Consider the following 27683-nt stretch of genomic DNA (forward strand, 5'->3'; position numbering starts at 1 on the left):
AAGTACGTTGTGACGTCAAAAAAAAGTTGTTTTGGGAGTGACGAATTTGCTAACTTTGAATGTTTATATCTTCCAAATCCGAATTTTGTCACTGTTTTGGAGCACACTGGCTTATAGATAACCTTAAGAATAACATATTGTGCAAGTAAATTTATGTAAACTGGTTGTTGAAAGTTCAAATAATTTGTGTTATGTTCTGTAATTACTGTTAATAAATCTGACAGAAAAAAAATGTTCACCTTTAAGGGTACAACAGCCTGACAGCCTTTTACAAAAATTAACCATGGTTTTATTACAGTAACCACAGTTTACCACAGTATTTGTAGTAAAACTGCAGTAACCACAAATTTACCATGCTAATAATAATAATAATAATAAATTTTAGTACTTATGTAACACAGTGTTTATTTTTCTTGAGATACCCTCAAAGGTACACCTTATCTAACCTTAAAACATGCATACTTGTATGGTACTAATATGCTTCCTTTTAGGGGTATAGGTGCACCTTTGAGATTACTGCCCAGTAATTTTATTTCTGACAGTGTAAGCAAAAAAAGGCCTATGTAAAAAAAAAAAAAAAGAAATCATGACTTTAAGATCTAATATTAAGTGAGTATAATTACTGATTATATTCTTTTAATAATTTAAAAGATCAGTTTAGTTTAGTTTAGTGGTATCGGTATCAATATCGACGATACTGGGCTTGAAAATATCGGTATTGGATCGAATATAAAATAAGAGGTATCGCCCATCCCTACTGTGTGTGTGTGCACTTTAGATGGGTTAAATGCAGAGCACAAATTCCTAGTATGGGTCACCATACTTGGCCATATGTCACGTCACTTAAAGGACAAAGACCCAAAAATCACTGCCAATTCAGTCAAGTTCATCAGGGCAAAGAAATGCAAGGTCTTAAATTTGGCCAATCAGTCTCAAGATTTAAAGTGGAAATGAAGCAGTCAGTCATGTTTACATTATTTAGGGAAAAAAAATTGTATGTAACCATTTTAACGTAAAAAGGTTGTTTTGTTATAGCTTTTGGAGCAAGGGCGCCGCCATCTTGCAGTACCACGGCGTGCGACGTCATGGGGTTGGTTCGCTCTGATGGCTAGTATAGTAATATAAGCATTTCTTTACATTTCGAACACACACTTGTTTTGAAATGGAGGAAGATGACCTTGAAAGCACTGTTGAGTCTATAATAAGTGCAATTGCCTATGCATTTGAGTCGATACGGCGATGAGGCAGAGCAGTATTAGAGGTTGGAGAAGTCGTGAACCTGCTGGTTTGGGGTAAAGTGGTAAAAGGGTAAAGCGGAAACAATACTCGTTTCCGTGGATACTCCTCAAGACTGTCATTCCGATGTGCTTTTGTGTGCATTTGCTGATGAAGGCATGAAAGAAAGCTCCGACTGACTGGAATTTTTACTGGAAGTGCAGTTTAAAGTTTGAATTTAACATATATTTAATTTTATTTTGGCTAATTAATAGACTATAATTATAAATATTATAGTGTTTAGTTGAGGAATGAATCATTCACATAGTTTCATTTGTAAATGAAAATGCTAATTTATCGTCACACATGGGCATAAATACAATTATAATATAATAATATATAACAATAAAATATAAAAATATAGCCCTAACCAGTTAAAAAAAGTTTGAAAATTATTCAGATTTAAATGACAATTACAAAATATAATCATATTTCCATAAGGATTTATTTATATATTAATTTTTTCACTAAATTAAATTTAGCCATCTTTAAAGACCTAGGAGAGGGTGTGGTCATGGTCAAACTTCCAAACATTTAATATCTCTATAAAGCCCTGAATGTGCTCTGTACAGGACATACAGACTTACAACTGTGACATGTGAGGTCTCAGAGAAATTCACTAAAATTGAATGTCCACTAAAGAGGCAAAAACGCCATAGCTGGGAGGATATGGCACTGTATTAAGCAGTATAAAAGAGTGTTTCTGTTGCTCTTGAAAACCTTTCAAATATGTCTGTGCATTTGGCAAATATTGCATTTTATTCACTTCATCTGTGATAGAATATGCAAGCACTGCAAGAGCCTCACTACCGGGAGCAGAAAGTGTCCAACTTGACGTCTCCGCTTTCAATTCTGCCCCCGACTGCAAGCGGATACTCTCCCCAATCGGTCTGCACAGTGCTGCTTCAAGTCAAACACACCTATTCTTTTGGTGTGGCCATGAGATGTGAAGGCGTGGCCTCGAGATGTTGAGGGAATTACATATTTTTCTTGTGGCCATGAATTTAATGCGTAAACACGCATGACCACAGCAACCCGGGATTATTAGAAATAGACATATTAATATTTTATTTTGAATATTTTGTTTCATTTGCATTATAAAAGTATGCAAATGAAATTAAACAGCTAGCATTTATAATTATGGCGTATTAATTACTAGCCGAAATACAATTAAATATTATAGGCTATGTTAAATTCCCTTTAAAGTGAACTTCCAGTAAAATTCCTGTAAATGCACTAGAAATAGAGCCTAAAGCTTTATTGGCATGTTGGGCATTTACAGTAGCCTATTTACAAAACATATTATGTAATATATGTAACGCTAAAGCTGCAGTCCGTAACTTTTGCCTTTTTGTCGCCATCTATGTTTGAAAACCTGGAATTGCAGTTTCTTGCAGAATTTTCTTCCGTGCGTGGGGTTGTGATCTGGTGTTCCGGCATGGCTCCAGCGTGGATGAATCTAATGTTTTGAGGTGAATCTGTAGCTGTCAGTCACTGCACCTGTGTGGATATTTACTGTACTTCGCAATCACAGATTCTAGCCTACGTCTTGGAATATATGACCCAAATAATAATTTTCACCATATATTGCCATCTGAACAAGTAACAAGTCTGCCACGTTTGTTCTGCCCAACTGAGGAAAAAAAGCATTACCATAAATCGCGCTACCAATGGTAATTAAATCTAAAGATCAGTTAGCTCATATCACATTTATTATCGTTGTTATACTTTGTTCTCAAATTATTAATGTGAACATCAGCATTGCGTGATTGTTGAGTATAGTGTGTAGATTTCAATTTCTGTACAGTTTAATCTAATTGTCATGCCATTCAAATTTCATATTAAGAAATTCTTTTAACCCAAAAAGCAAACTATGCTCCCTTCCAAATGGTTTTCTTTAAAATACAAATCTTGTGTAATCCCAGGCTATCTGTAATCAGAAACACATTTAAAACTTGAATATAATTTAATTTCATTCACAAGCGTTTCATAAACACAGTCCTTTCTGGATTAAAATCCGCCAATTATTCCAGCTGCTGTGAGAAAAGGCTATAAACGATATGCTATAATACCTGTTGCAGGATCCTCACATGCGATAGCCTACTAGCCGGGAAAACTTCTTTATGTTTACAGACGTGACGCAATGACACAGTGCCATGCTTGAATCTCCTGTGAAAACCTACCCGTACCAGTCAAATTAGAAAAGATTATTATAAGGTAACGTTGTGAATCGGGCTAAAGGAAGGTGATAGTTTTGAACACTGGTTGGTTATTTACTTTCTCAAATACTGATTTTGGATCATTTTTAACCAAAAAAAGTTACGGACTGCAGCTTTAAGCAAAGACATCAAAATGTATGGAAAATAAAAACCAAATACACAGGCTAACAACAAATATAAAAATATAACCAATAATAATAATGAAATATTATGGAAAAATATGATCAGTTAATGGATTTACAAGACTGTGGGATGGATAAAAATGTTTTCTATAGGTCTACTTTATTTCATGTTTTTACATATTCTTTTAACATTTATTCATGATAAACTTAATTTCAATGCTGTCTATGTGACGTTGCGCATAAATTATGATTTTTTTTTAAATAAAAAAATTTAATAATTTATAAATTTCTGGTAATCCCAGATTGCTATGGTCACGCAGGTTTGTTTAAGCATTAAACTTGTGGCCATGAGAAAAATATGTTGTTTCCTCAACACAAAAAGTCATGGCCATGAGAAAAGGATGTTGTTACATCGACAAAATGATCTTGTGACCACAACATTTTATCACAATCCCAAGAGTTAATATGACGTTCCCACAAATTAATATCTCGTGGCCACAACATATAATCACGACAATACTAAGTGAACCAAACAGGTCCCTTCCCAGTCACCATATTATAGAGATTTTATTCTTGCCTTAATATAGCAGTGACAACAAATATGGTGGTCAGTCATGTTGGAAAACACAGTAGGATAACTTTATGAGGCAAAGTCTGCTATCACCAAATACTTAGTGTGTGCATGTTACAATGCTATTTCTATTTGATTACTTAACTGACTTCTGTCATAAGCAATGATTGTTTGCTGTCAATATTTCTGATAAATATTGATGGTAAAAACTGTACAGCAACACAGTAAAATAAAAAACGTTAAACATTATATATTTTTTTGTTTCTATAACTAATTCTTGTTTTATTTCTCACCTTCAGCAGCTTGGGCCCCATGGAATCATCTACATAATTCACAAGCAAACAACTGTAAACACGTAAAATATTTAACTAACACACACACACACACACACACACACACACACACACACACACAGAGAGACATATAAAACATTGTCACCTGGTTAACATGCGGCTGAGAGGGCTGACGTGACTTTGACTGCTTTCAGTGTTCTCTGCACTGTGACCCTGATGAATAATGATACAGATATATACTTTAGGCCAATGTAACAATTCTAGCTTCTCATAAGTTTTATTTTTTATTTTAATTTTTTATATTTATTTATTTGAAGTAAATCAATATATGGAACAAAACAATGCATTCAATTTATAGTTTTTAATATTATAGCACAACCTAGTGGCAACTAGTTTTTGGCAGACAAACAGTCTTGAATCTTGATTGTTTATATTTGTTGTCAAAAGTAAAGCCTACTAACGCCCAGCTCTAAACTGCTAAATATGGACAATTGTGCATTAACATCATGAAAATTTGTTTTAGAGCAGAAAAATAAGAAAGGAAGACTAGGACAAGCAGCGGTTGTTGGGCCAAGCACAAATGGCTGGCCTGTTGTTAAGCTGAGCAGATTTGTTTGGTCATAGTATCCAGCAGAGTGATCAGTTAAGAAAAGAACTATGAGAAGATGTACTAATATTTATAACTCTGTAACAAAATTGCCATGATATCATCAGCTCGATGTAGCAGTGATACTAGTATTTTGTGACATTAAAGCTTCTCCAAAATAAAGACAGACTTCCTATTTTGCGTCTTCACAATTAAATTTGTCTATGAAACAAAAAAAAAAAAAAAAAATCCAATAAGTGCCTCCTCATTGTCTTGAGGAGCTCATTTTGAACACACTGTGTAGGAAGAGTAAAAAAGGTGAGTATCAAATATACCACAAACTTTCTGAATATTTCTTTCGGATTTTACAGTTCGGTTGTACAGTTTTTTTTTTTTTTTTCAATCGCTAAGACTCATTTCTCAAATAATTTGTTCACTTTTTTGTCGTTAGTTTTTTTAGGTCATTGTTTTATGAGTGACACAAAGTGCTTGTTGAGTGGCAAGCTTTGCTAGTGTTATCGATCAATGACTTGATTTTAGACCAAACTGTTGTATCAGTAGACATATATCTCCACACAGGGGCTGACAGTAAACAGGTCAATATAGTCCCTCAAAAACAGCAGATGCAAAGAGCCATGAGAATCATGTGCTTTACTATTTATGATTGCCTGGTCCTGCTTTGCCGAATGGCTAAACACTAATAGAGTATGCTGTGTGTACCTGTGTATATCTTAACATCTAGTGTCTTAACCTATGTGTATCTGCACATCTGGGCTAACAAAGTCCATAGATTTTAACTAGTGGCTTAGCAAGGTGCACCCGAGTGCCACAGCCTTAGTTTACTTAATGATAATGATAAAGCATAGCTTATGCTAAATGGTGTGAACATCTCTGAGGACCTGACTTGGTCTGCACACATTCAAGCTCAGGCAAATAAAGCCAGGCAAAGACTGTACCATCTGGCACAGCTGAGGAAATTCAGGGTTTCACCAGCAATCCTGAAAACTTTCAATTCAGGGGCCATAAAAAGCGTTTAAATCAGTGTATCTCAGAATGGTATGGGAAAATCTCCAATCAAGACTGAAAATCCCTGCAGACAGTTGTGTGTTTAGCTGAGCGCATCTCAGAGACTGCTTTCCCCTCTCTGCAGGACATCTACCTCAGAAACTGAAAAAGGCTCTAAAATCATCAAGGATTCCTGTCACCCTGGTAACGGTTTATTCATTCTACTGCCTTCTGATAAATGCTTTCATAGTCTGATGGCCAAAACTGAGAGACTTAGGAAGAGCTTCTTCCCTCAGGCCATCAGGCTCCTAAACTCAAACTCAGTCTCTTAACATCAACATGACTTCACTTCCCAACAGTCCACACACAATATCCAATATACTTGACATCCAATATACTTGACACACCTCCTGTTTTGTTGCTGCTATGTAACAAACTGTATTATTGTTCTTACCTTCGCATATTCTTCTTCTTGTACATACATGGTCATCTGAATATTTATTGTGTTTCAGTCTATTACACTGTCCTGTACTTCCTAGAATTATTTCTCTGTTACTATCTTATCTCTTTCTTTTTTATTTGTCATATACTTTATAAACATTTGCACAGTCTGTGGAGCGGACCTGATTTACATATTAATGCTGGTTATATATTCTCTATATAACCGTGTACGTGACAAATAAAACCTTGAATCCTTGAAAACTACAACAACATGTCACGTTTAATAGCAATTGCAATTGAGCAATTGTTAATCATCACATCAGATAAATCTGGACTGTACTGCAAAGTTACTAACTAGCAAATTATCAAGAAGTAACAACAAAAAAAAAAAACCTGTAGCCTAGCACCCTCCTGGGTCCACCAATTCTCAAAGTCCTTTTGAAGTTTCACTTTCAACTTTTCATGCAACAGCTGTAGATGTTCAATCTCTGTCTTCAACCCTTTTAAACATCCAGATTTGAACTTGTAACTATAAAGAAAAAAAAACAAAATTAGTAATGTACTATATACAAGGCATATTCCATAAATTGATAATAAAACTCCATAAAGTATTATCCTGTAAATTGTACATTATAAGATCAAAGAAGGTTAGAGTAGTGAATTACAGATATTTAAATAATAAAATTTGACACACTTTTTCTTTTCCTCCTCCATTTGCTTGAGAATTCTCTCCTCGACATAGTCTGACTCTGATGCTGTTTGGTTTCCTGTTAAGCCTAAACAGAACAGAACAAAGAGGTACAATAAGAAACTGGTGCAATGTAATATGACTTATTCTGAACTGTTATCAACTGTAATTAACAAAAAGCTGGACAAATTTTCCAAAAGTCAAAACAATGAGAAATTTGGAATGGAAAACATGATCCTCCAAAAAAATAAAATAATCCTGTTGTGCTATATATCCACAGTAACTGTATTATAGGTTTTTACAATCACTAGGGCACATTTCTCATATATAGTTACATATATTTAGTTTAGATATTTAGTTTGTCTCAACTTTTCACACTGTTACCACACTTTTAACAACTCTCAATGTAAAGACTATCAGTTTGATGGCGCTGTGCTTATTGGATGAGAACAAAACTTGAACTGAATTTAGATTAATGATGACACTATTGTCCTCTGGGAAGTCGTGTGGGAAGTCGTGGCCTAATGGTTAGAGAGTCGGACTTGTAATCCAAAGGTTGCGGGTTCGAGTCTCCGGCCGGCAGGAATTGTAGGTGGGGGGAGTGAATGTCCAGCGCTCTCTCCACCCTCAATACCACGACTGAGGTGCCCTTGAGCAAGGCACCGAACCCCCAACTGCTCCCCGGGCGCCGCAGCATAAAATGGCTGCCCACTGCTCCGGGTGTATGTTCACGGTGTGTGTGTGTGTGTTCACTGCTGTGTGTGTGCACGTTGGATGGGTTAAATGCAGAGCACGAATTCCGAGTATGGGTCACCATACTTGGCTGAATGTCACTTCACTTCACTTCTGCAGAGCTGCTTTATAGCTCAATTAAAATGTGTTCATAATTGATGAATTCAGCAACATCAACACTGTTTTAAACTCAATTCATTGAAGTGAATTGAAACAACACTGAACTGACTCAAGTCAACATTCAATATCAACATTACTGTTTGCAGTAGAAATGCTTAATGCTGAATTGAGCTTGTATCATAATCGATGAAGCTCACACAGGACTTAAAACTGAATGACTGTAGCTGAATAATAACACTAAACTAACAGAAAACAAATAAACAAGCAAACAAACAAATAATTCTATTTACAGTCATATGACATGTAGCCCAAGACTGGTTGCACACTGTAGTTAAGCAGGGTTGAGCCTGGTCAGTACCTGGATGGGAGACCTCCTGGGAAAACTAGTTTGCTGCTGGAAGAGGTTTTAGTGAGGCCAGCAGTGGGTGCTCACCCTATGGTCTAATGCCCCAGTATAGTGACAGGGACACTATACTGTAAAAAGCACTGCTCTTTGGATGAAACGGTAAACCGAGGTCTTGACTCTCTGTAGTCATTAAAAATCCCATGGCACTTCTCGTAAAGAGTAGGGGTATAACCCTGGTCTCCTGGCCAAACTGCACTGGCCCTTGTCAATCATGGCCTCCCAATAATCCCCATCCACTGAATTGGCCCTATCATTCTCTCTCCTCTCCACCTATAGCTGGTGTGTGGTGAGCATACTGGCGCCATTGTACTGTGGTTGCCGTCGCATCATCCACGTGGAAGCTGCACACTGTGGTGGATGAGGAGAGATCCCCTCACATGACAGTAAAGCGCTTTGGGTGTACAGCAATACACAATAAAGCGCTATATACTGTAAATCCCTCCATTCATTCATTTATTTAGTAATTTTCGTTTTATTTATTTTAATACATCATATATCATATTTGAAACTGCTTTGAAAAAAATCTGCTTTGTATAAAGCATTGCAAAAATAAAGGTGACTTGACATCACATTCAAAATTCACTACAATGACTAAAACACCTTACATACATGTCTCAAATCAAATCATTCTTCCATAGTACTAGCAAAGTTTATCGCTCAAAAATCAATAGGTGTGTCCCAAATCACATTTTGTAGTATATATAGTGTGAGTTGTGCGTTCACACTGAAAATTCCAAAAAGGAGAGCAACAGAGCTGAGGATCACCCCGGAGCCAGAGCCTCAGTCGATGTCAGTCCAGGTGTGCGTACCGGCTGCTAGACATGCGATGGTGGAGCGACGCTGTGCTCAGAGGATGTTAATATATATGCGGATATGCCTTGTCTTCTCTCGCCATCATCTGTCTGTCCCGTCACAACCATGGAGGTCATGTTTGAACTGTCTATCTGTCTTGAACTGTCCGTCTACCTGGAATTATCTGTCTGCCCTGAACTATATACCTGTATTATAACGATCACGAAGGTTGTTCCCCTGTTGCTGGCGCTTACGGTGCTGGAAGTAACCTTATGGTGTATGTGGGCAGCACACACCATTCCTAAGCCCCCTGAGCATCCTGAACTCCCACCTATCCTCCCTGCATTGCCTGTCTGCCTGCCTTCCTGTCAGCCCTTTTGCCGTCTCCTGTCACCATCCCATATCCACTCCTTTGTCCTCCTCCTAAGTCTCCTTCCGACCCTCACTTTATCTCTGTGGCGTGAGTTTGCGCCACAAACCCCCGCGTGAGTTCGCGGGGGTTTGGGGTTGGGCAACTGTCACACCCATGGACTTTTTGTTGTGTTTTCATTCCCCATGTGCTCTGTGACCTAGTTTCCCGTCTTTGTCTGATTGTCATTTGGTTCAGGTGTGTCTAGTTAATTATGTTCATTTGCCAATGTATTTAAGTTGCGTTCAGTTCACTGTTCTCTGAACAAAAAAACAAAAAAAAAGTGTGGTAAAGTGTGGAATGTTGGACACTTCATGCACTCAACACAGCTTTAATTATGTTGTGATGGAGGAGGGGGTATCAGACTCCGATTATAAATGACAAAACCTTATAAAATTCACTACATGGTTAAGTGCATAAATACATAGTATATAAGTGCATAGCGTATAGTCCCAAGTGAAAAAATAGTATACTTAGGTACAATTTATTCATATGTACTTTACTATAACTAAATATATTTGTGGCACACTATAAATTGGTATACTTGAGGTCTGCTAAATTGGAACAACTAATTTTGTACTAAATGCATTTTAGTTGTGCAAAAGCAATGCTGAAGTTAAACTAAAGTTGTATTAATATATTTGTTTGTGCTAAAGTGGAACTATTCCAAGTATACTTAATTACACTTTAAATATCCACTCGTTTATTAAATTTTTGAAATGCAGAATTCATTCAGCATAAACTTCATATGTATGTTGGTGGCATTACAATTCAATTACACTGTAAGAGTGTTGAACATACATTAAAAGCAGACATAAACTGCGGTTACTTTGTAGTCTTTCTATACTGCTACAAATACTAAGTAAGCTGTTTTTTTCTTCATCAATGACAGCACAAATTATATGGACTTGAACACTGCAAATCGCCTTCAAAGCGCTTCCAGCCGGTTCGCTACTGTTCAGACGCTCCTGCTTATTGCTCTGTGCTTTGCTCCCTATTTATGTACTTTTCTCAGATTTCTCTAAGATTTTAACTTCAGCAGATCGGCACAGTGCTCAAACAACAGTTTTTGGAAAAATAAGACTCTTTACCTCCCACTGCCAGCAGCTTACATTCCAGAGATGGGAAAACACAGCTGTCTACATTCAAACAGACGAGAAAAAATGCCTCTCGTGGAATATACTTGCTGCATGAACTGCCACAGACTTCTACAAAGGATTACGGTTCTTGAAACAAAGTTACTTGCTGGACTTCCTAAACAGGCGGAAAACACACAGCAGGCGATCATCACGGACCCCCTCAGCATACAGCCGGTGAGTCTTGTGAATCTCAACAGTTTATGCAAAGTGTAGAGAAACAAGCTGAAACTGATCGACAGACTAATTGATGGCACAAACAGGGAGCGAGACCCAGAGACACTCGAGACATCATATACGGCTATTGACAAGACTTGCAAACACTGGCATTCTACAACCCCCTATACATCTTGAGAACAGATTTGAAGCATTAATGAATGTGGATGAGGAATCCCCAAATGTGACAAAAAATGGATCGAATCAGCCAGCAGCTAACATTGCTACTAACAGGTGCTCAAGGGTCAGGCAGACAGCGGCATTCAGCTCAGAGCGCAGCTGAGCCCAGGACTCTGATAGTGGGTGACTCTATTACCTGAAACATCAGTGGCAGGGCTACAACAACATGCTGCTTTCTTCAAGCAACCATCTCTGATATGAACAGGGAACTTTGGAACATTCTGATGAAGCACAAGACTGTAAATCGAGTCATCATCCATGTGGGGAAGAATGATATTCGGAAAGAGCAGTGAGAACTCCTTAAGAAGGATTTCAGTGAACTCTTTGAAACACTTCAAAGACTTGAAGTTCAGTCATTCATCAGTGGACCACTCCCAGCAAGGGGAACTAACATGTTTTCACGGCTGCTTGGGCTGAATACATGGCTACAAAGAACCTGCAGTACAAAAGGGGTCAACTTCATCGACAACTTCAATATTTTCTGGGCCCATAGACAACTGTTTAAACTGGATGGCCTCCACGCAAACAAACTTGGTGCAAGAGTGCTAAAGGACAATATCTATTTCTCCCTCCTTCATCCTTCAGTGGTGTGGTGTGGGCCAATCCACTCGGCCTCAATGGCACACACACACCTGGACAGAGTATGAGTGACCACAGGACTTCATAACAGCTTCAGAGTCATCATGTGGTTGACACATCCCACAAGGACATTGATAATGCCACGCAGGCAAAACAAGCTTTCCTCATGGAAACTATCCCGGCTGAGCCCTGCCAACAGAGCTCATCACAAACAGATTGTGACATACTACAACAGCTCCAAGACTCAGCACCCAAGGACAACTTTCTGGAAAACAGCCAGGGAAGCCAAGACAACATATCACAGCCACCAGAAACACCAGAGCCTCACCTGATATTATCCCTCTCTCCAGCATCTCCACTTCTAAGCTTCTCACAGAAAATGGAGGAACTGGCATATGCTGGGACCAAACTCCCCCACTCTTTCACTGCAAGCCCCCAGATATCAACTAAAAAAACGGCGGTCCCCACAACCACCAAAGCCTGAGGGCCCAGCTCGCCCTCCTCCTCCTGTGAGAGCTCTCCGACCGCTGCCACAACGCCAGAGGCCAAACCCTCCTCCATCGGCTGTAGGTGAACCAAAAACAACTGATAACAGCTCTGTGATATGTGTCGGGTCCCCGCTATATTAGCAGCAACATTCAAATTTTTTTACAGAACAAGCGGGAACCCAGTGTGCCTGTAGCCTTCTCTTTTTCTGTTTTATCACGTGATAGAAAATCGAAGGCCTTCTCAAGCCGTACGGCTGGCCCATCTAATCTGAGGCCTATTGTGCATCAAACTAAGATTGCTGTAGAGACAAAATGTAATTCCATCAAGTTAGCATTTTTAAACATTCGCTCACTAAAAAATGAATAATTTCTGATCAATGATTTAATAACCACAAACAACCTGGATTTTATGTTTCTAAATGAAACAAGGCTTGAAGACAGCTGCAGTGCAACAGTCCTCAATGAACCAGCCCCTCCTAACTTTAATTTTATAAGTGTCTGCAGGACTGTTAGGAGAGGTGGAGGTGTAGCTGCTCTATTTAAAGATGTTTATCAATGCAAGCAAGTGTCATTTGGTCAGTATTTGTCTTTTGAATACCTAGGTATTGTGCTGAAAGGTGCTCCATGCATTCTGTTTATCATTCTTTAAAGGCCTCCAAAATACTCTCCAGCCTTTGTTGGAGAGTTCACAGAACTGTTATCAATGATTTCCTCTGAGTTTGACTGTTTAATTATTGCAGGGGATTTTAATATTATATTTAATATTTAATAAATATTTAATAAATTGATCGCAACGGCCATTAATCGGCTGTTGGTGAACATGTCAAACCAGCGATCTAGACAACCGATTTTAGCCTAGGATTATAGGAATCTTTTAGGATTTTAGGATTTTCAAAATTTGTCTCAGACGACCAAATCGTGGCCAAAATCGCACAGTGTGAGCCGGGCTTTAGCTGTGCATTTGTTGAATGAGCACTGTGCTATGTCCGAACTGATTGCACTGTATTTTATGTATAATCATTTTTCCATTCCAACTGTTTTAAATTCATTTTAAATACATTTTTGTCATTTCATTTTTATTGTTGTGATTATTATTATTTTTAATGACTATTTAATTTCCTTGAAGGTAAAGCACTTTGAATTACCACGGTGTATGAAATGTGCTATATAAATAAACTTGCCTTGCCTTGCCTTAATCCATATATATATCATCTTTCCCCTAATACATTTGTAAAAAGTATAGTATTTTACAAATGCATTTGTGTAGCACACTAAGTTTGTGCTTGATGAAAGCATGAAATAACTACATTTAGATATTTTCAGTTAGTATAGACATGTCAATCTATTTTTAGTATACTTATCATGAAATAAATATATTTGAAATACAATTAAGTATATTTATTTTTCACTAGGGGTGTGTCTTTTGGGATGCAGTTAAAGACCTAAAAACACTAATACAGTAACAACAGGTAGATTTTTTTTTTACATGTACACCTCTCTACTGTTTAGAATTCACTGCAGTGAGTTACATGGTCCATGTTCACATTACAGTTCTCTTTCAACATAACAAAAAGGCAGTTGCTGCCAGACCCATGACACACAGGCCACGAACACACTGCAGATAAATTTGGGTGTCAGTTAACCTTTTACTCCTTAATCGCATTCTGTACACACATAATTCACTAAAATACGTGAGTGACAACAATATTCGACAACCGCATTAAGTTAGGTAGTGACAACTGCATTTATAAAAATGTTACACAGTGTATTTGGAACTGAACTGAACAACTAGTTGCTAATGACCTATTTGAATGTGCATCATAAATGTGTCTGTCTGTATGTGAGATGCAAGAAAATAACAGTGAAAGAAGTCTTAACCTTAGCACATTTTGACATGGGACTAGTTGCACTGCGGTAGTGTCAGTGTTGCCAGATCTTCATAGAAAAAAAACAACAAACAAGGACAAGCACAAAAAAACACTAAAACACCCAAATGCTTTGTTTTATAACACCAAAACAAGCATACACCTCATATCCGCAACAGTCCACTTTATTAACTTCATAAAGTGCCTATCTTTATGAGCTAAGACCAAACAACATCCCTAAAAGCGCTTGTAAATATGAGGACATGGCAACACTGCAAGACAGCGCTCTCTAAAGCAGCCTCCCGAGCATAAACAACACACAGCACGTCTATCAGAACAAAAACATAAATTCTTCTTCACTCTCACAAAACACCAAAATGTTGCTATGGTTACAAATAAGGTAGTGAATGCTGTTCCATACATGCATGGAACGATAATTTACAGGACTACAGGATAATTTAAATCCATTTGTCACTCCTGAAACTTGCAGTGTGTACGTGGCCACATTAACCTACTGTATCTTTAAATGAGTAGGATTAGAATGTGGTAAGAAAAAGGAATGCAAAAATGAATGGTTAATGGTTAAATGAATGTCTTAAGTATTTTGAAAGTTACTAACCTTGGGCTGCCATTTGCTTTCGTCTAATTTTCAGCTGGGACTTCAGCTCATCTAGAAGCGAGGGTAAAGGTGAGATGTGAAAGGGAAGAAAGGGAGATGCATGAAAATATTTATGTATTGTTGATCCCTTTCATTAAAAATCCTTATACTGTAAAATATGTGATGAACATTCTTTGACAGTTCAAGGGTTACATTCTGTAACAGACTTTAATAAGAGTTATCTTTAATTTCTCTATTTGGTTTGTGTTGCCTTTGAAATATTTTGTATGTTAAACATTGTTTAAGGATCGTATTATGTCCGTTGTATACGGGAACTTTTATTTTGAAACGGAATCTGCTTTTCTCAACAAAGAGAGAGTAAAGAGAAATGGTATGGAGAGCGAATGCTTCATGGCGGTTTAGGATTAGGATTAGGATTCTAACAGAACTCGTGCACGAAAGGACTGTTTATAAATTTATTCCGCACCCCCTGAAAAGGCATAAGTTTTGTGCATTTGTATACTGTTAGTTAAAAGCAAGTGTTTTGTGAAAATCGCCGAACATGTCTAGTAATGTTAATGTACATTTTTATATCGTTTCATTCAGCTCTTACGGTGATTTCTGGAGTAAAAAAGAAACGCTAATAAAACTTCAAGAAACATCAGTAAAGTTTTGGCCATCATTCAGATGGGGTACACTACACATTGGTTGCAGCAGGAATAAAAGAGCTGCAGCAGTCTCAATTTATTCAAACACTCAGTCAAAAAGTCAGTCCAACCCAAACTCAGACCAATGCATGATCTACCATTACACGGCTTGCCAATCCATTGGCATCATGCTTTAGCGCAATTTAAAACAGTTGACTAATGTGCTATGCAATGAACTTTTTAACCATTTGTAATTGAGACAAAGAGGAATGGCTGATTCCCAAATACAGGGAATTGCAGTAAGCAAGGCCCAATCCCATTTCTACCCCTTACTTGTCTCAATTCTCTTTTGGATGGAGTGGTAGGGGTAGGGGCTAGATAGCCCTTCAAATTAAGATTTTTCGGGACCACACTTCAAACAAAGGGGTATGAGAATAACCACATAAATGTAGGCATTTTTGGCATTAATAAAGATAATAAAAATAATAATAAAAAGTAATAAATTTTGATAAAAAGTAATCATTTGTTTGATTACATTACATTCAATGTATTTAAATTCAATCGTGTGTTCATATTTACGGTCATGTTATTCAAAGAAATGTTTAAAAAAAAAATTGCTAAAGTTTGCTAACGTTAAAATAATTACTGACAGCACGATAGTGCTACAACATATTTTCATGTCTGATCATGGCGATAACCACCATAGACATTGAAGGGGGCAAGTCCCTGAAATAATTAGATATCGCTAAACCTTTTTCTCAAATATGGACAATTTGAGAGAGACAGAGATGAAAGTTGCATGCACACGTCTGTCTCTCTTTACAATGAGCGAGTTTCAAAAACAGCAATTTTATCATCTCGTGGCTGGAAAATATAATGTAGCGATTTAGTATTTAAACTACGTTATTAATAAAAGTCACGGGGCAGCGTTGACAAGTTTCTTTTAGGGATGTGTGGGTCTAGTCGACTAAACGGTACAGCTCCTACTAGTTGACACTGAAAACAATAGTCGATTACACGAAAGAAAAAAACCCCCAAAAAACTATGATTTTATCATTCAAATTACCATCATTTTAACGTTACATTTAAAACAAGTTAAAATAAAACTTTTGAAAAAGAATACATATCAAAATATATAAATATTTTTAAAAGCGTATCTGGGCAGAAACTAAATTTTTACCTCAGACCTCTCATGCGTTTTCTTCATGTCAGTTGCGGCGAGCTCAAAATGACAACGCGAAAGACCAGCAAGGTGTGGGATTTTTTTTTATTAGAAGGAGATGGAAAAGTTGTGTAAACTGTCAAACTGTCAAATTGGCTTACAATAACTCTACTGGAGCGATGCGTAATCTTATTCAATACAGGCACGATTGCGTTAGCTTGGAGGCTAGCCAAAGCCAGCAATGTCAATCTTTCATACGTCGCTGCGGTCCGTGATCCCATCTGATCTATTCTTCTAAACGAAGACCCACTTCGGTGGAGCTGTGGGATTTCCAGGATCTTTTCGAAACTGCCTGCTTGCTTGTAGTTATCTCTCTGCGTGCCTGTGACTTCAGTTCCTGCCGAGCGATTATAATTTTTTTTTAAGTGCGGAATCGCCTCTAGTCCCGTCTTTCGCCAGACCACGTTAACATGTTAAATTCACTGAACAAATACGCATGCTCCGAGTAAGTAAAACTAGCATTCTTTTGTTTTTAGACAATATAGCCAACATGAAATACATTTTTAAAAACCATTTTAATGCTATTCCTTGATAAACGCTCCTATTTTTTTTTACTTTTGTTTTAATATGTTGGCTAACTTTATATGAAAATGAAGAATTCTGTCAGTCTATTGATTAATTTTCAATTTCTGCATTGCTCCAGCCGATCTGAATAAATAAGCTATGCACTGGTTTATGTTGAGTGTATGCTCTTTCTTTTTTTCTGTTTAACGACCGCCTAAAATTAAATGATAATAACGCGAGGCAAGCATATGGCATAATCGTGACCTATTTTTAGCAGAATTCATTGAGGGATTTGACAGTGTGATTCAAAGATTTAAGTATTTCAAGTGTAGGCTGTTATATAGACACACGCACATTTTTTTTCTTTTGCCATTTTTTGGGGGTTTCTAGCTTTTAGACTAGTCGACTAGTCGGATACAAAACTTCCGTTTAAACGACAGTCAGCGCACATCCCTAGTTTCTTTGCTCCTGGATGTGTGAGTTGTGCGATCTCTGATATGCCACATCTTGCTTTATGCCAGCCCCGTATGCCACTTGTTTTAGTGTCTCATCAGTGTCTCTCGTACTGTGGTGTCCAGCACATTGTGCATTGTGGGCATACATTAACCTGACCCCCCTTTGTCACTGTGGCACCACAAGCTTTGGCGCAGTGTGGTCATCAGGGACATATCAAAGAATGTTGTTCATCACACGCAGCATGTGTTTGACGTCATGCAGCAGTTTGAGGGCTGGAGCAGCAGCAAGTTGAACCGATGTGATAGGATGGTTGGAGGGTTCAGGGAGGTGGCAAAGAATAAGCTTTATTGATCAGTCAGAGGATTTAGGCAATGCCATCCATGGATAGTTATTAGGTTAGTGCCAGGGCTGCAAGGTGGGTACCATGGAGGTGAAAGTAGGTCTCCTGCTGGTTACGGCTGCCGTGTCATGGGTGGGTCGGTGGCTCTTGGTTGAGACCATAGCTCACCATGCAATGCACTTGTGATGTTGTTGCACGCCTGGGACAGGTGTTGGTGCTTGACTGGCTTCTTGTCCATTGTGGCAAACTTGGCATAATTTGAGTCTGTGTAACTGAGGAGTTATCTGATGAAGTTCTTGTGAGCCAGTGTTATTTAAAAGGTGATCAGGATAGCTGTCACTTGTACTGTGATGACTGGGAGTCCAGCTTTAAGTGTTGCTGTGGGAGAAGTATGCCGCTAACCCACAAAACACCTGCTCTGGGCACACCGTGCCTCAACATTGCATCCTTAAAAGGCCACTGACTATGTGGCTTTGGGTGCGTTGGTCCTCTGTACGGATGCTTTGGCTGTTGAGGGCCATTACAGGTTGGCGGCACGTCTCTGCGATCACTTTCCATGTTCCATTGTAACTGGAGAATCGCTGAATGGTTCGTGAAGTGCAGAGCAGGGCTCTTTTGTCATCTGAGTAGTTAGTGCTCCGGTGGGAGCAGTGTTCTGCTGAAGTGGGCAAGCCCCCTTTATTTCTGGCCATGTTGTTGGTGTAGAATGGGAACAATTTTAACATCTTCACTATACTGTATACCAAACCTAGATAGAAATACACTTCTCCATGCAAAGAGCTATCATCTGGTGGCCTTGAAAAAAGGTTTACCTATTAGCCAGTTAACAAGAATTAAAAGGATTTGTGAAGGTGATGATGAATTTAAGAAAGAGAGAAACATAATGTTGTCAAAATTCAAAGAACGTCAGTATAAGGAGGACTGGCTATTTAAGGCAGTTACGAAAGTAGATCTTAAAAGTCAAGATATGCTTGTGAACTCTAAAAAACTCCTAAGACTACTCCAGACCGTATTTTCTGTACTACATATTCCCCAAAGACAACTAACATAAAGATATTTTATTGAAGTATTGGTACGTTTTGAAAGATGACCCAAAACTTAATGGGACATTTAATAAAGAACCATTAGTTACATACAAAAGGGCTAGTAATATAAGGAATAGAGTTGTAAAAACATGTTCCACTAAAATACTTTCACAAAGTACCCTTACAGGTCAGGTTTTATTGGGTCATTTTAAATGTGGCAATTGTGTTAATTGTGAATTTACAAACATTTTTAAGTTTTTCAATCATCCTGATAATAAAAGTCCAATTTTAATTAAGAGTTTTATAACATGTAAGACAAATAATGCGATTTATATAATCCAATGTCCATGTAATAAAATTTGTTGGGGAAACATCCCGCTCATTAAAGGAAAGGATCACAGAACATAGAAGCGCAATAAATAGAAAGGATCTAAAGAGTCCTATTGCAAGACATCTTTGTGAATGTAACCATAATATGTAATCTTTCTTGTTTCTTGGAATTGAAAATATTAATCAGAATTCAAGAGGTGGTAACATTGATTGCATAAGAAAGAAGTGGATACAAATGGATTTTTTATTTGAAAAGTTTCCAAAAGGTATGAATGAGGATTTTTCCCTTAAAGAGTTTCTATGATGGTGGTTTTATGTGTGTTTCTGCAGTGTATGTTTTCTGACATGTGTTGATCTGATGTGAATTACTTTCTGTCGATAGTTAATTCCTTTTAATTAGTGTGATGACTTGAGTTAAGCTTGTCAGCTGTTGCTAATTTGTAAATGTGCAATCCTATATGGAGATGTGCCTTTTAAATGTTTATATAGAATGTGTGTATAATACCCTGAGGAAGGCTCTTAGGCCAAAACGCGTTGGTACTGTTATAATAAATATCTCCTTATCACAAGTAGTACTGGAATTTTTCCTCACATTCCTGTATTTAGTTGTTCTCATGCACCTTGTGATTGGTAAAGTTGCTCCAGACTCTACCCCATGTTGTTGGTGTAGACCAGGACTAAGGCAGTAGTTGGTGAATCCAGCTGTCAGATGAAACTCCTTGGGATGAGAGTAAATTAGGCATGGTGTAGAGTGCAGATGCCATTTGAGTTTGATGATGTAATGTGGTCTTGAGTGAGTCCACATAGTTGACATTAGCTCTGCATCATTGCCTCTTGTGAAGAGCAGCTTTGGCACTTGCAGTTGTCGGCAGGTGCAGGATGTCTCTTAGAAAAGGGGGTGTGGCTCAGAGTGGGGCCAGGTCCCCTCCATTCCCTTGAAGGTGTGTGGTTGAGGGTTTGGCCACGCTGTCTGTGTGTCAACACTGTCACTGTCCGTTCCCCTTTTGTGTATGCTGGTACTGCAGTCTCATATTTTTACCCGAGTAAACATCTGCTATGGTCTGGCCGGAAGTTCTTGCAATTTACAGGGCTTCCCCAGGGGGTTGCAAGGTCTGCAAGAACCAAGAAGTAGCAGGTTGAGCATTCGTTATTTTACTTCAAGTTAAGATGCAGGTGTCCTTGGCAGTCACCATGGTTGACAACAGGACCTCATAGGGAAACTTGTGCACTTGCTTGCGAAGGCAGGTCTGGTGTGTGCCCAGTGAGTGCTTTGAAGCGTGTGAGGCTTCAGGCCGTGTCCTCATGGCTGGCTGTGAGATTTTCCTGTGACCTCGGTAACCTGATAGTCTGTCTGGGTGACCTGTCTGGCTGAAGTGGCAGGGGTTCTCGCACATCAGCCCGGAGTTTCGGCTGTCTCAATTTCAGCAAAGTGTCAATGTGACCCAGCAGCTATTTATCACTGAGAAGGTGGTATGCATGTATAACTGCATGTTCAGTGCACACCTTCGGGCCTTAAGAGTTCAGTTCTGTTTCTGAGCTTCAGCTTGGGGTCTGCCAAAGAGTTGGAAGTGACAGTTGGATTTTCTCCAGTGTCACCAGAACTCCAAGTCTCGCCTTGTTTTCCAACATGCTGTTTCCTGGTTGCCCCCCTTTTCAATTGGGTTGCTCAGGAGTCCTGGTACCGGGTTTGTGTGGTGACCGGTATGCTGAAAGGTGTTGGATCATCCTGGATGTGCAGCCATCAGCTGAAGCGGCTGGGTGATGCCATTACTTGCCGATGGAATGGCCACTTCCAACTCAGTGGCTGGTTAGCAGAGATCTTGGTGAGTGTTCATCTATTCCTGTTCTCACACTTATAAGGAGTCTGTACTTTCCATTTTGCCTCCTTTGCGGGGCTCCTGAATGAGTTCCTGTAGAATACTCAAGATCTCTACTGTCTCAGATGTAGCCCCACTGTTCAGCTCTGAGAAGGGTTTCTGCTGGTGAGATTTCAGGTTTGTTGCCCAGTGCTCTGTCTGGTGTTTGGGACAGGCACCATCACGGCTATGCTGTTCCTGCTGGTGAGGAACTGTGTTTACTTTCTGATAAAGCATCTATCACAGTGATGTGCCTTTCAAGATGTAAGGCAGTGTTTCCTCTAGGATTTTTTCCAGCTGTGGTGGCAGGCTGTATTTTCACCGGGGGGGGGGGGGGGGGTTGTCACAATGACGCAATGATTTTCCCGTGGACCGGGATATAACAACATATATAACAACATGTGTTTATAGGCAGCTGTCCCTTTAAGACCGAATGCACGGATCCAATATAATGATACACATGCTATTTCTTTCTAACTTGTTTTCCTTCACTGAAGATGAGTGATTGCGTTATCGAGAATGATTGCTGAGACGTCCATTTTCACATAATTCTGTATGTATGCGTCTGTTCAAACACAAGGAAATGCGAATGAAGAATGAACTCGGTGTTCGCGCGCGCTTAAACATCTGTGCGCGGGCGCCATGTCTGTGTGTCTGCAGTGATACTCTGGAAGGGTCCATGCCCCACCCCCCCATGGTTGCTGGCTGGTGAAGTGTGAACAGCGGGCTCTCGCCCCCCCTTCACAGGTTTGGACTCTTGGCTGGGGGGCCTGGGCCTGCTTGTCAGGGGAAATTCTGTGTTGTGTTCTCTCTTTCTGTTCACCTTGTGGTCTGCAAGCCTACAGTTCATTTGTGACATTGAGTTCACCTTGGCTTTGTTGGTTGGCGTTTGAATTTGCCTCGTTGCTCAGCAGAGACTTGGATTTCAGCTCGAGCTGCTTGTAGGTGGCATTCACAGGCGTCTGTGCGGGTTTTGTAGAGGCATCCTGAAACTTTCTACTTCCTCCTGTAGCTCCTTGTCCTCTTTATCTGCTGTCACTTGCTGGTCCAGCTGGTCTGGCGGTTCTGCACATGCTCCCAGTCCTCCGGGCCTCCTTGTGGTTGAAGCATCTTTTGCTCGTCTTTAACTGGATGATGCAGTTGAAAGCAAGAGCTCCGATGATCCTGGTTGGCTCTCTGTGGCTGTAGCCTTGGTTTGATCATGGTCTGTCTGCCAGTTCAGGTTGTCATCCAGCTGTTTCGCTCAGGAGCTGTAGATCAGGAGTGGTCCCGGACCGGAGGGCGTCTGTTGCAGAGCTTAGCCAAACCATTGGCTGATCAGGTGGGTGGCAGGGCTGGATGATCTGGACACAGGTGGAACACAGGTGGAGAGGGAAAAGCACAAAAAGCCAATGCAAGTCCGTACAGATTTAGTGAGCTAAAATATTTGAGCTATGTGTTGCGTGGTTAACTGGTGTGATCAGTTAGTGACGCAAACTAAACGCTTAAATATCGTGGCTGATAAGGCAGGAGTGGATAATTGGTGTGAGTGGGCACCCGAAAACTATGAGTAACACTGTTGATGGATGATAACCTAGGGGGTCATTTACTGACTTAGGCTATTCGGTTCATCAACGTTATTACCAAGTATTCGGTCTCCAGGCACACCAAAACAAACAGAACCAAAATTAAAAAAACAAATCAAAGTACAAACATAGAAAGGAATAGTGGGCAATCAAGGGCTTATTACCACCTCTAGGGACTGTGACAAGGACTGCAGAGCGGGGGCTCTCCGGGGTTGTACTGCCTAAGGAGATGATGATGAGAGAGATAGCTGGACAGACCAAGCACGTTAAAGAGGCTCTCTAGTCCTCTTCAAGGTGCATATTGAGTGAATGGCTATACCTTAGGTGTTGTTGGGCTTGGTGGTGAGCTGAGGTCACCCAGGTGAACTCCAATGGTTGGGCCATCTCCCTTGACTCTCCCGAGCACGCAACTGCAGGGGCTCCTGCTCCATGCAACTCGCACCTGTGGCACCCGGTGGCAACCACTCAAACAGCAATGACTTTTGGCACAATGTTGCATCACTCAAGTGAGGAAGGGTCAACAACTAGCTGGCACAGCCAAATTGGGTTTTGCCTGTGGGTCCCAAGTTACACGGACCCCTCCTGGGCCTCGAGCTCTGGATGAGTTCGCTCCTCTTAAAAGGGTGGACCACCGTGTAACTTCACAGGGTAATTAACCAAAATTGACCTTATGTGTCAGCCAGTATGGTCGATACAACACTTGAGGTACCCCCATTGCTGATGTCATGCTGCGTGTTGCCTCCTGGAGTACAGGGTCAGAGGTAGGGGTGTGCTCAAAATATCGATTCTTAGATACATACAGATATAATAAAAAAAGATACAGTATCGATATTCTAGCCCTTAGTATCGATACTCCGTTTCAAAAAAAGTTTCAAAAAACTCATGGAAAATGTTAAAGCAAGATGTAGCATTTAAGTGATTTCATAGTGAAATATGTTATGGCAGTACATGGTGTCACAAAAAAGAATTATAAGAAGATTTAATAAGAAGTTAAGAATAATAAGAAGAAGATTTTGTGCTTGTGTGAGCTCAGACTGTACCCTTGGAAAGTTAAATGTTGACTTGTGGTAATTTCCAGATTAATACAATTTGTGTACAATTAATCAGAGCACTTAAAGTTGCAAATATTTAAGCAAAATGCACTTTGTTATAATGTACTTTTGTCTTCAATAAATTGAAGAAAAATGCAGAGTTCTGTTTGAGTAAATGTGTTCAGCATTTACTAATTGGCTCTGGCCCATGTATTTTTATTGAATCGTATCGAATCGTGTCACATTGTATCAAATCGTATTGAGACAGCTCTGTATCGAGGTACGTATCGAATCGTGACCTGTGTATCGAGGTATGTATCGTATCGCCAGGTTCTCCAAGGTATACAGCCCTAGTCAGAGGTATCCAAGGCGCACCCCCAGTACATGTCAGGTAGGTCAGGCAGACGAGTCCAGTCACCGAGAATTCCCCATGGATGACTCATCAACTCATTGCCCAAGCACCAGGGGGCATGCTACCTAACAGGGAACACTGAGAGGGGACAACAAAAGATTAAGCATCTAGGATACATGAAGCAGCTTGATGCCAATGAGTAAGGGAATCAGACGTGTGACGGTGGGCCACTAATAGATTTGAAGGCTCATTGTACAGTGGCTAGCATTACCTATGCCTATAGGGGAAGGAGAGGAAAAGGGTAAACAAATTTAATTTAAATTTAGAAATAAAGTTAAAATGTCCTAATTGCTTAGGAAAGTAAATGGAAAATAAATAGATTTAAAATCTAAGTAAATTAAATTTTGATCAATAGGTGTAGCTAGACTTAATGACAGACTGGAGTAGATGAAATAAAGTAAGCCCAAATAAAAAAAATAATAATTGCTGCAAATAATACAGTAAAATAAAATACACAAATAAACCAAAGCATGTGGGGGAGACCAAAGTAATTGATAGCCCAACAGAAGCTGGAACAGAAAGAAACTGTAGAGGGAGGAAGGGAACTGTTACACTTTACACACACTGGGCCTCATTTACGAAACGAACGTACAACCGAAATTTGGGCGTACGGTCGTTTCTACGCAAAACTTGGAATTTATCAATATGAACGTGAGCGGTGGCTACGATGAAATCTCACATCAGGTCTAAGCTCGTGTACGCAAGTTTTTGAGTTAGCCTGAACTTGCGTGCAGCATAGAGAATTTCGGAGAATTGTATAATGACAGCATTTTGTTCATTTAGATTATTTTCCCAAATCGACAAACAAAGCTTTTTTTTTTTTTTTTTCCTTTCAGGGCTTTAGCTTTATGTGCAAATACCAGCATAAATAACAGACCGTGAGGAATCACACATCGTCATATCACGCACCTGCAGTGCTTCTTTGAACAGAGAAAAACATAAATTATAAAATGAATAAATTAATATGGCTAAACAAAATATATTTATCTTAATTAACAGATTAACAAAACAAAACAAAAAAACGACAAGTGCACTTTCGTTTTTGTGACACTCTTCATGCATTTTATTTGTTTTCTATAACTTAATTTTTTTATTTTATTTAACTGATTGGTGATCACGCAGGTGCCCCACATGCACATATAGAAAATTTCAGCATTACTAACTTGACATTTCAGCCATTAATCAAACTAAAATGCAGTCAACCAAACATAAATGTTACATTGCACAATTTACAAGGTCCACTGTAAAATCAGCGTTCAGCGCTGAAACAAACATTTATTGCGCATTTGAAGGGTGATATTTTACGTGGATATGGGAACTCAAGTGAAGTACAAAGCCTTGTTTACATCATAGATAATAGTTTAGCAAACAAATGTTACATGGCAAAAATGGAAACATTTCAATGTCGATTGAGAGAGGCTTGTGAGCCCAGTGCCGTTTAGTTCTGCTTTAATTAATTAAATTTAGCTTGACGTTGTATTCTGTTTATCATGAATGCCACTATAGTTGTCACGGTGTACACACGAGGGAGGAACAAGGAACACGCATACGAGGATGAAACTCAAATAACATACTTTACTGGACATCAGGCAGGGCAAGACACGGACAGGAACACCGGGGAGTAACGAGTAGACCAGACAAAATGGCACTACACAGCCAGGACTATAAATACACAGGTAAATTAACGAATACGGCTAGACACGAATAAACTACTAATGACATGACAAGGACAGGAAACAAACCAAATATGGGCACAAGAGGCAGGAACACATGACACGCACGACAGTTCCCTGACAATAGCCTAATTTGTGTTTTACTTCATAGTTTAATATAAAATTTTATAGCTACTAATTTTTTCATTCTTGTTTTGTAATACCATTAAATTTAAAGGGTTTGTTGTGGATTAAGGAGAACTAAATAAGCTATATAGTGTTTATAATGTTTATAAGCTTTTCATTATATTTACTGGTATTTAATATACATATAAATGAATGTCATTGTTTGCAATTATAAGGTTAACGGGTGTTTTTGGAGTAAGATCAATTTCTCTTTCATTAGATTACTTCCTCTTTTTGGCCGGGTTATGTTTCTCCGTGTCATAAACTCGAGGGGCGAGGCTTCTAAAGCGGGGTGTTTTTAGGGGCGTAATATTCAAATGACGATTGTTTTCAGCCACCATATTTATCAACGTACGATCTTTCGCACGATGGGATTGGCGACATACGAATGTTTCATAAATCACACGTGAGATCTGTCTTAAGTTGATTTGTGCGCACGGATCTGCGCTCGTTTCTACGTTAGATTGATAAATGAGGCCCAATGTCTCTAAGTGTTAGTCAGATGCTCACAGCTAACAGCTGAGGTAAGGGGCTTTAGCTTCTATCCAGATAAAAGGTTTAGTCATTTTATAGGGTCAAATTTATAAACTGCAGTTAACTTAAGTAATTAACAGTGGCTGGTTTCTCAGTGAGAAACTCGAGAACTGTTAAGGCACGGAAAGTGTATAGCCTACACATTCATTCACAAAAAGACACGGTTGGACAGTAGTCTTGGTTTTAATTAACACATAAGAAACACACCATTGTTACTGCGTCTGCTCACAGAACTAGGTTTAAATCGTTGCCCTAAATTCTCCACCAACTGTAGCAAATTAGCTCAAAGTGAGATGAACGTAGTTAATCATAACTGGTTGTTATAAAATATTTTCATCTTCAGGAATTAACTGTAGCATTAATAGTACAATAGAATGATTTGTTCGTCCGCAGTACGGACAGTTTTAATCGTCTATTGACCCTAAGGAAAATTATTTCTCTGGCCACAAAAAATTATTTCTTTACTAATATATTGCTCACAGAGCATGTAACAAAACCAGAACGTTAAAGTGACCTCTTTCTGTGAGCAGCAGACACAGACAACCAAGCGTGAATAAATATGGATGTTTATAAACTACACTAGAGGGGAAAATGCAACATCGAACTAAACACAAACATACACACATTAAGCATAGATGACAATGCAAGGAAGGCATGGAGAGAGAGAGAGAGAGAAAGCACTTGCGCGCAAGAGAGTAGCAATGGCAGGATTTACACATCAGCTAACCATAACCTGCTAAGAACCATCAGAGAATCACATCACCTTAATTAAAAGGGGTCAAAGCCTAGAAGCGCATCTAAATATAAAAATTGAATAATATTTTGTTGGAGTTGAGTAAAGTGTCCTGGTGCATGTATAATGCGTAGATTCTTGATAAATTCCTTTAGGAGTGAAAGCTTCATCATTCCAGCCATTGGTTTATTGGTCCAAAGTGAATCGACAAAGTTACTGGACTTAAAACTGCCCGAAGCTCGGACTCCCCTGGAAGGGGAGTCGTGAGATTTCAAAGGTGAAAAGTGTGTCTCCAGGGCACCGAAAATAAAGAGAAGACCTTGTCTTTTGGGTGTGTGAGAAGTTTTATCTGGTTTCCCTGTAACACCCATTTTGGTTGGTTTGACCAATAACAAGGCGTATAGTTTCAGCGGGAAAGTATTTCTTTGTCCCACTTGACACCTCATTTGCATATTTTATGACTGGTCTG

General features: G+C 39.1%; 1 protein-coding gene across 1 annotated transcript in view; it reads right to left on the reverse strand.

Annotated features, from left to right (window-relative positions):
- Nucleotides 1-27683, reverse strand: part of kif6 (kinesin family member 6) — a 156904-nt gene that overhangs the window by 14874 nt on the left and 114347 nt on the right. The window contains exons 16-19 of the mRNA XM_079385612.1: nucleotides 14743-14793; nucleotides 7207-7288; nucleotides 6906-7041; nucleotides 4626-4693 (exon numbers count right to left, since the gene is read on the reverse strand). Coding sequence (XP_079241738.1) covers nucleotides 4626-4693; nucleotides 6906-7041; nucleotides 7207-7288; nucleotides 14743-14793 — 337 coding nt within the window. The remainder of the gene's footprint in view (nucleotides 1-4625; nucleotides 4694-6905; nucleotides 7042-7206; nucleotides 7289-14742; nucleotides 14794-27683) is intronic.

This window comes from Barbus barbus (assembly GCF_936440315.1).
Source record: "Barbus barbus genome assembly, chromosome: 30".
Lineage (NCBI taxonomy): Eukaryota > Metazoa > Chordata > Actinopteri > Cypriniformes > Cyprinidae > Barbus > Barbus barbus.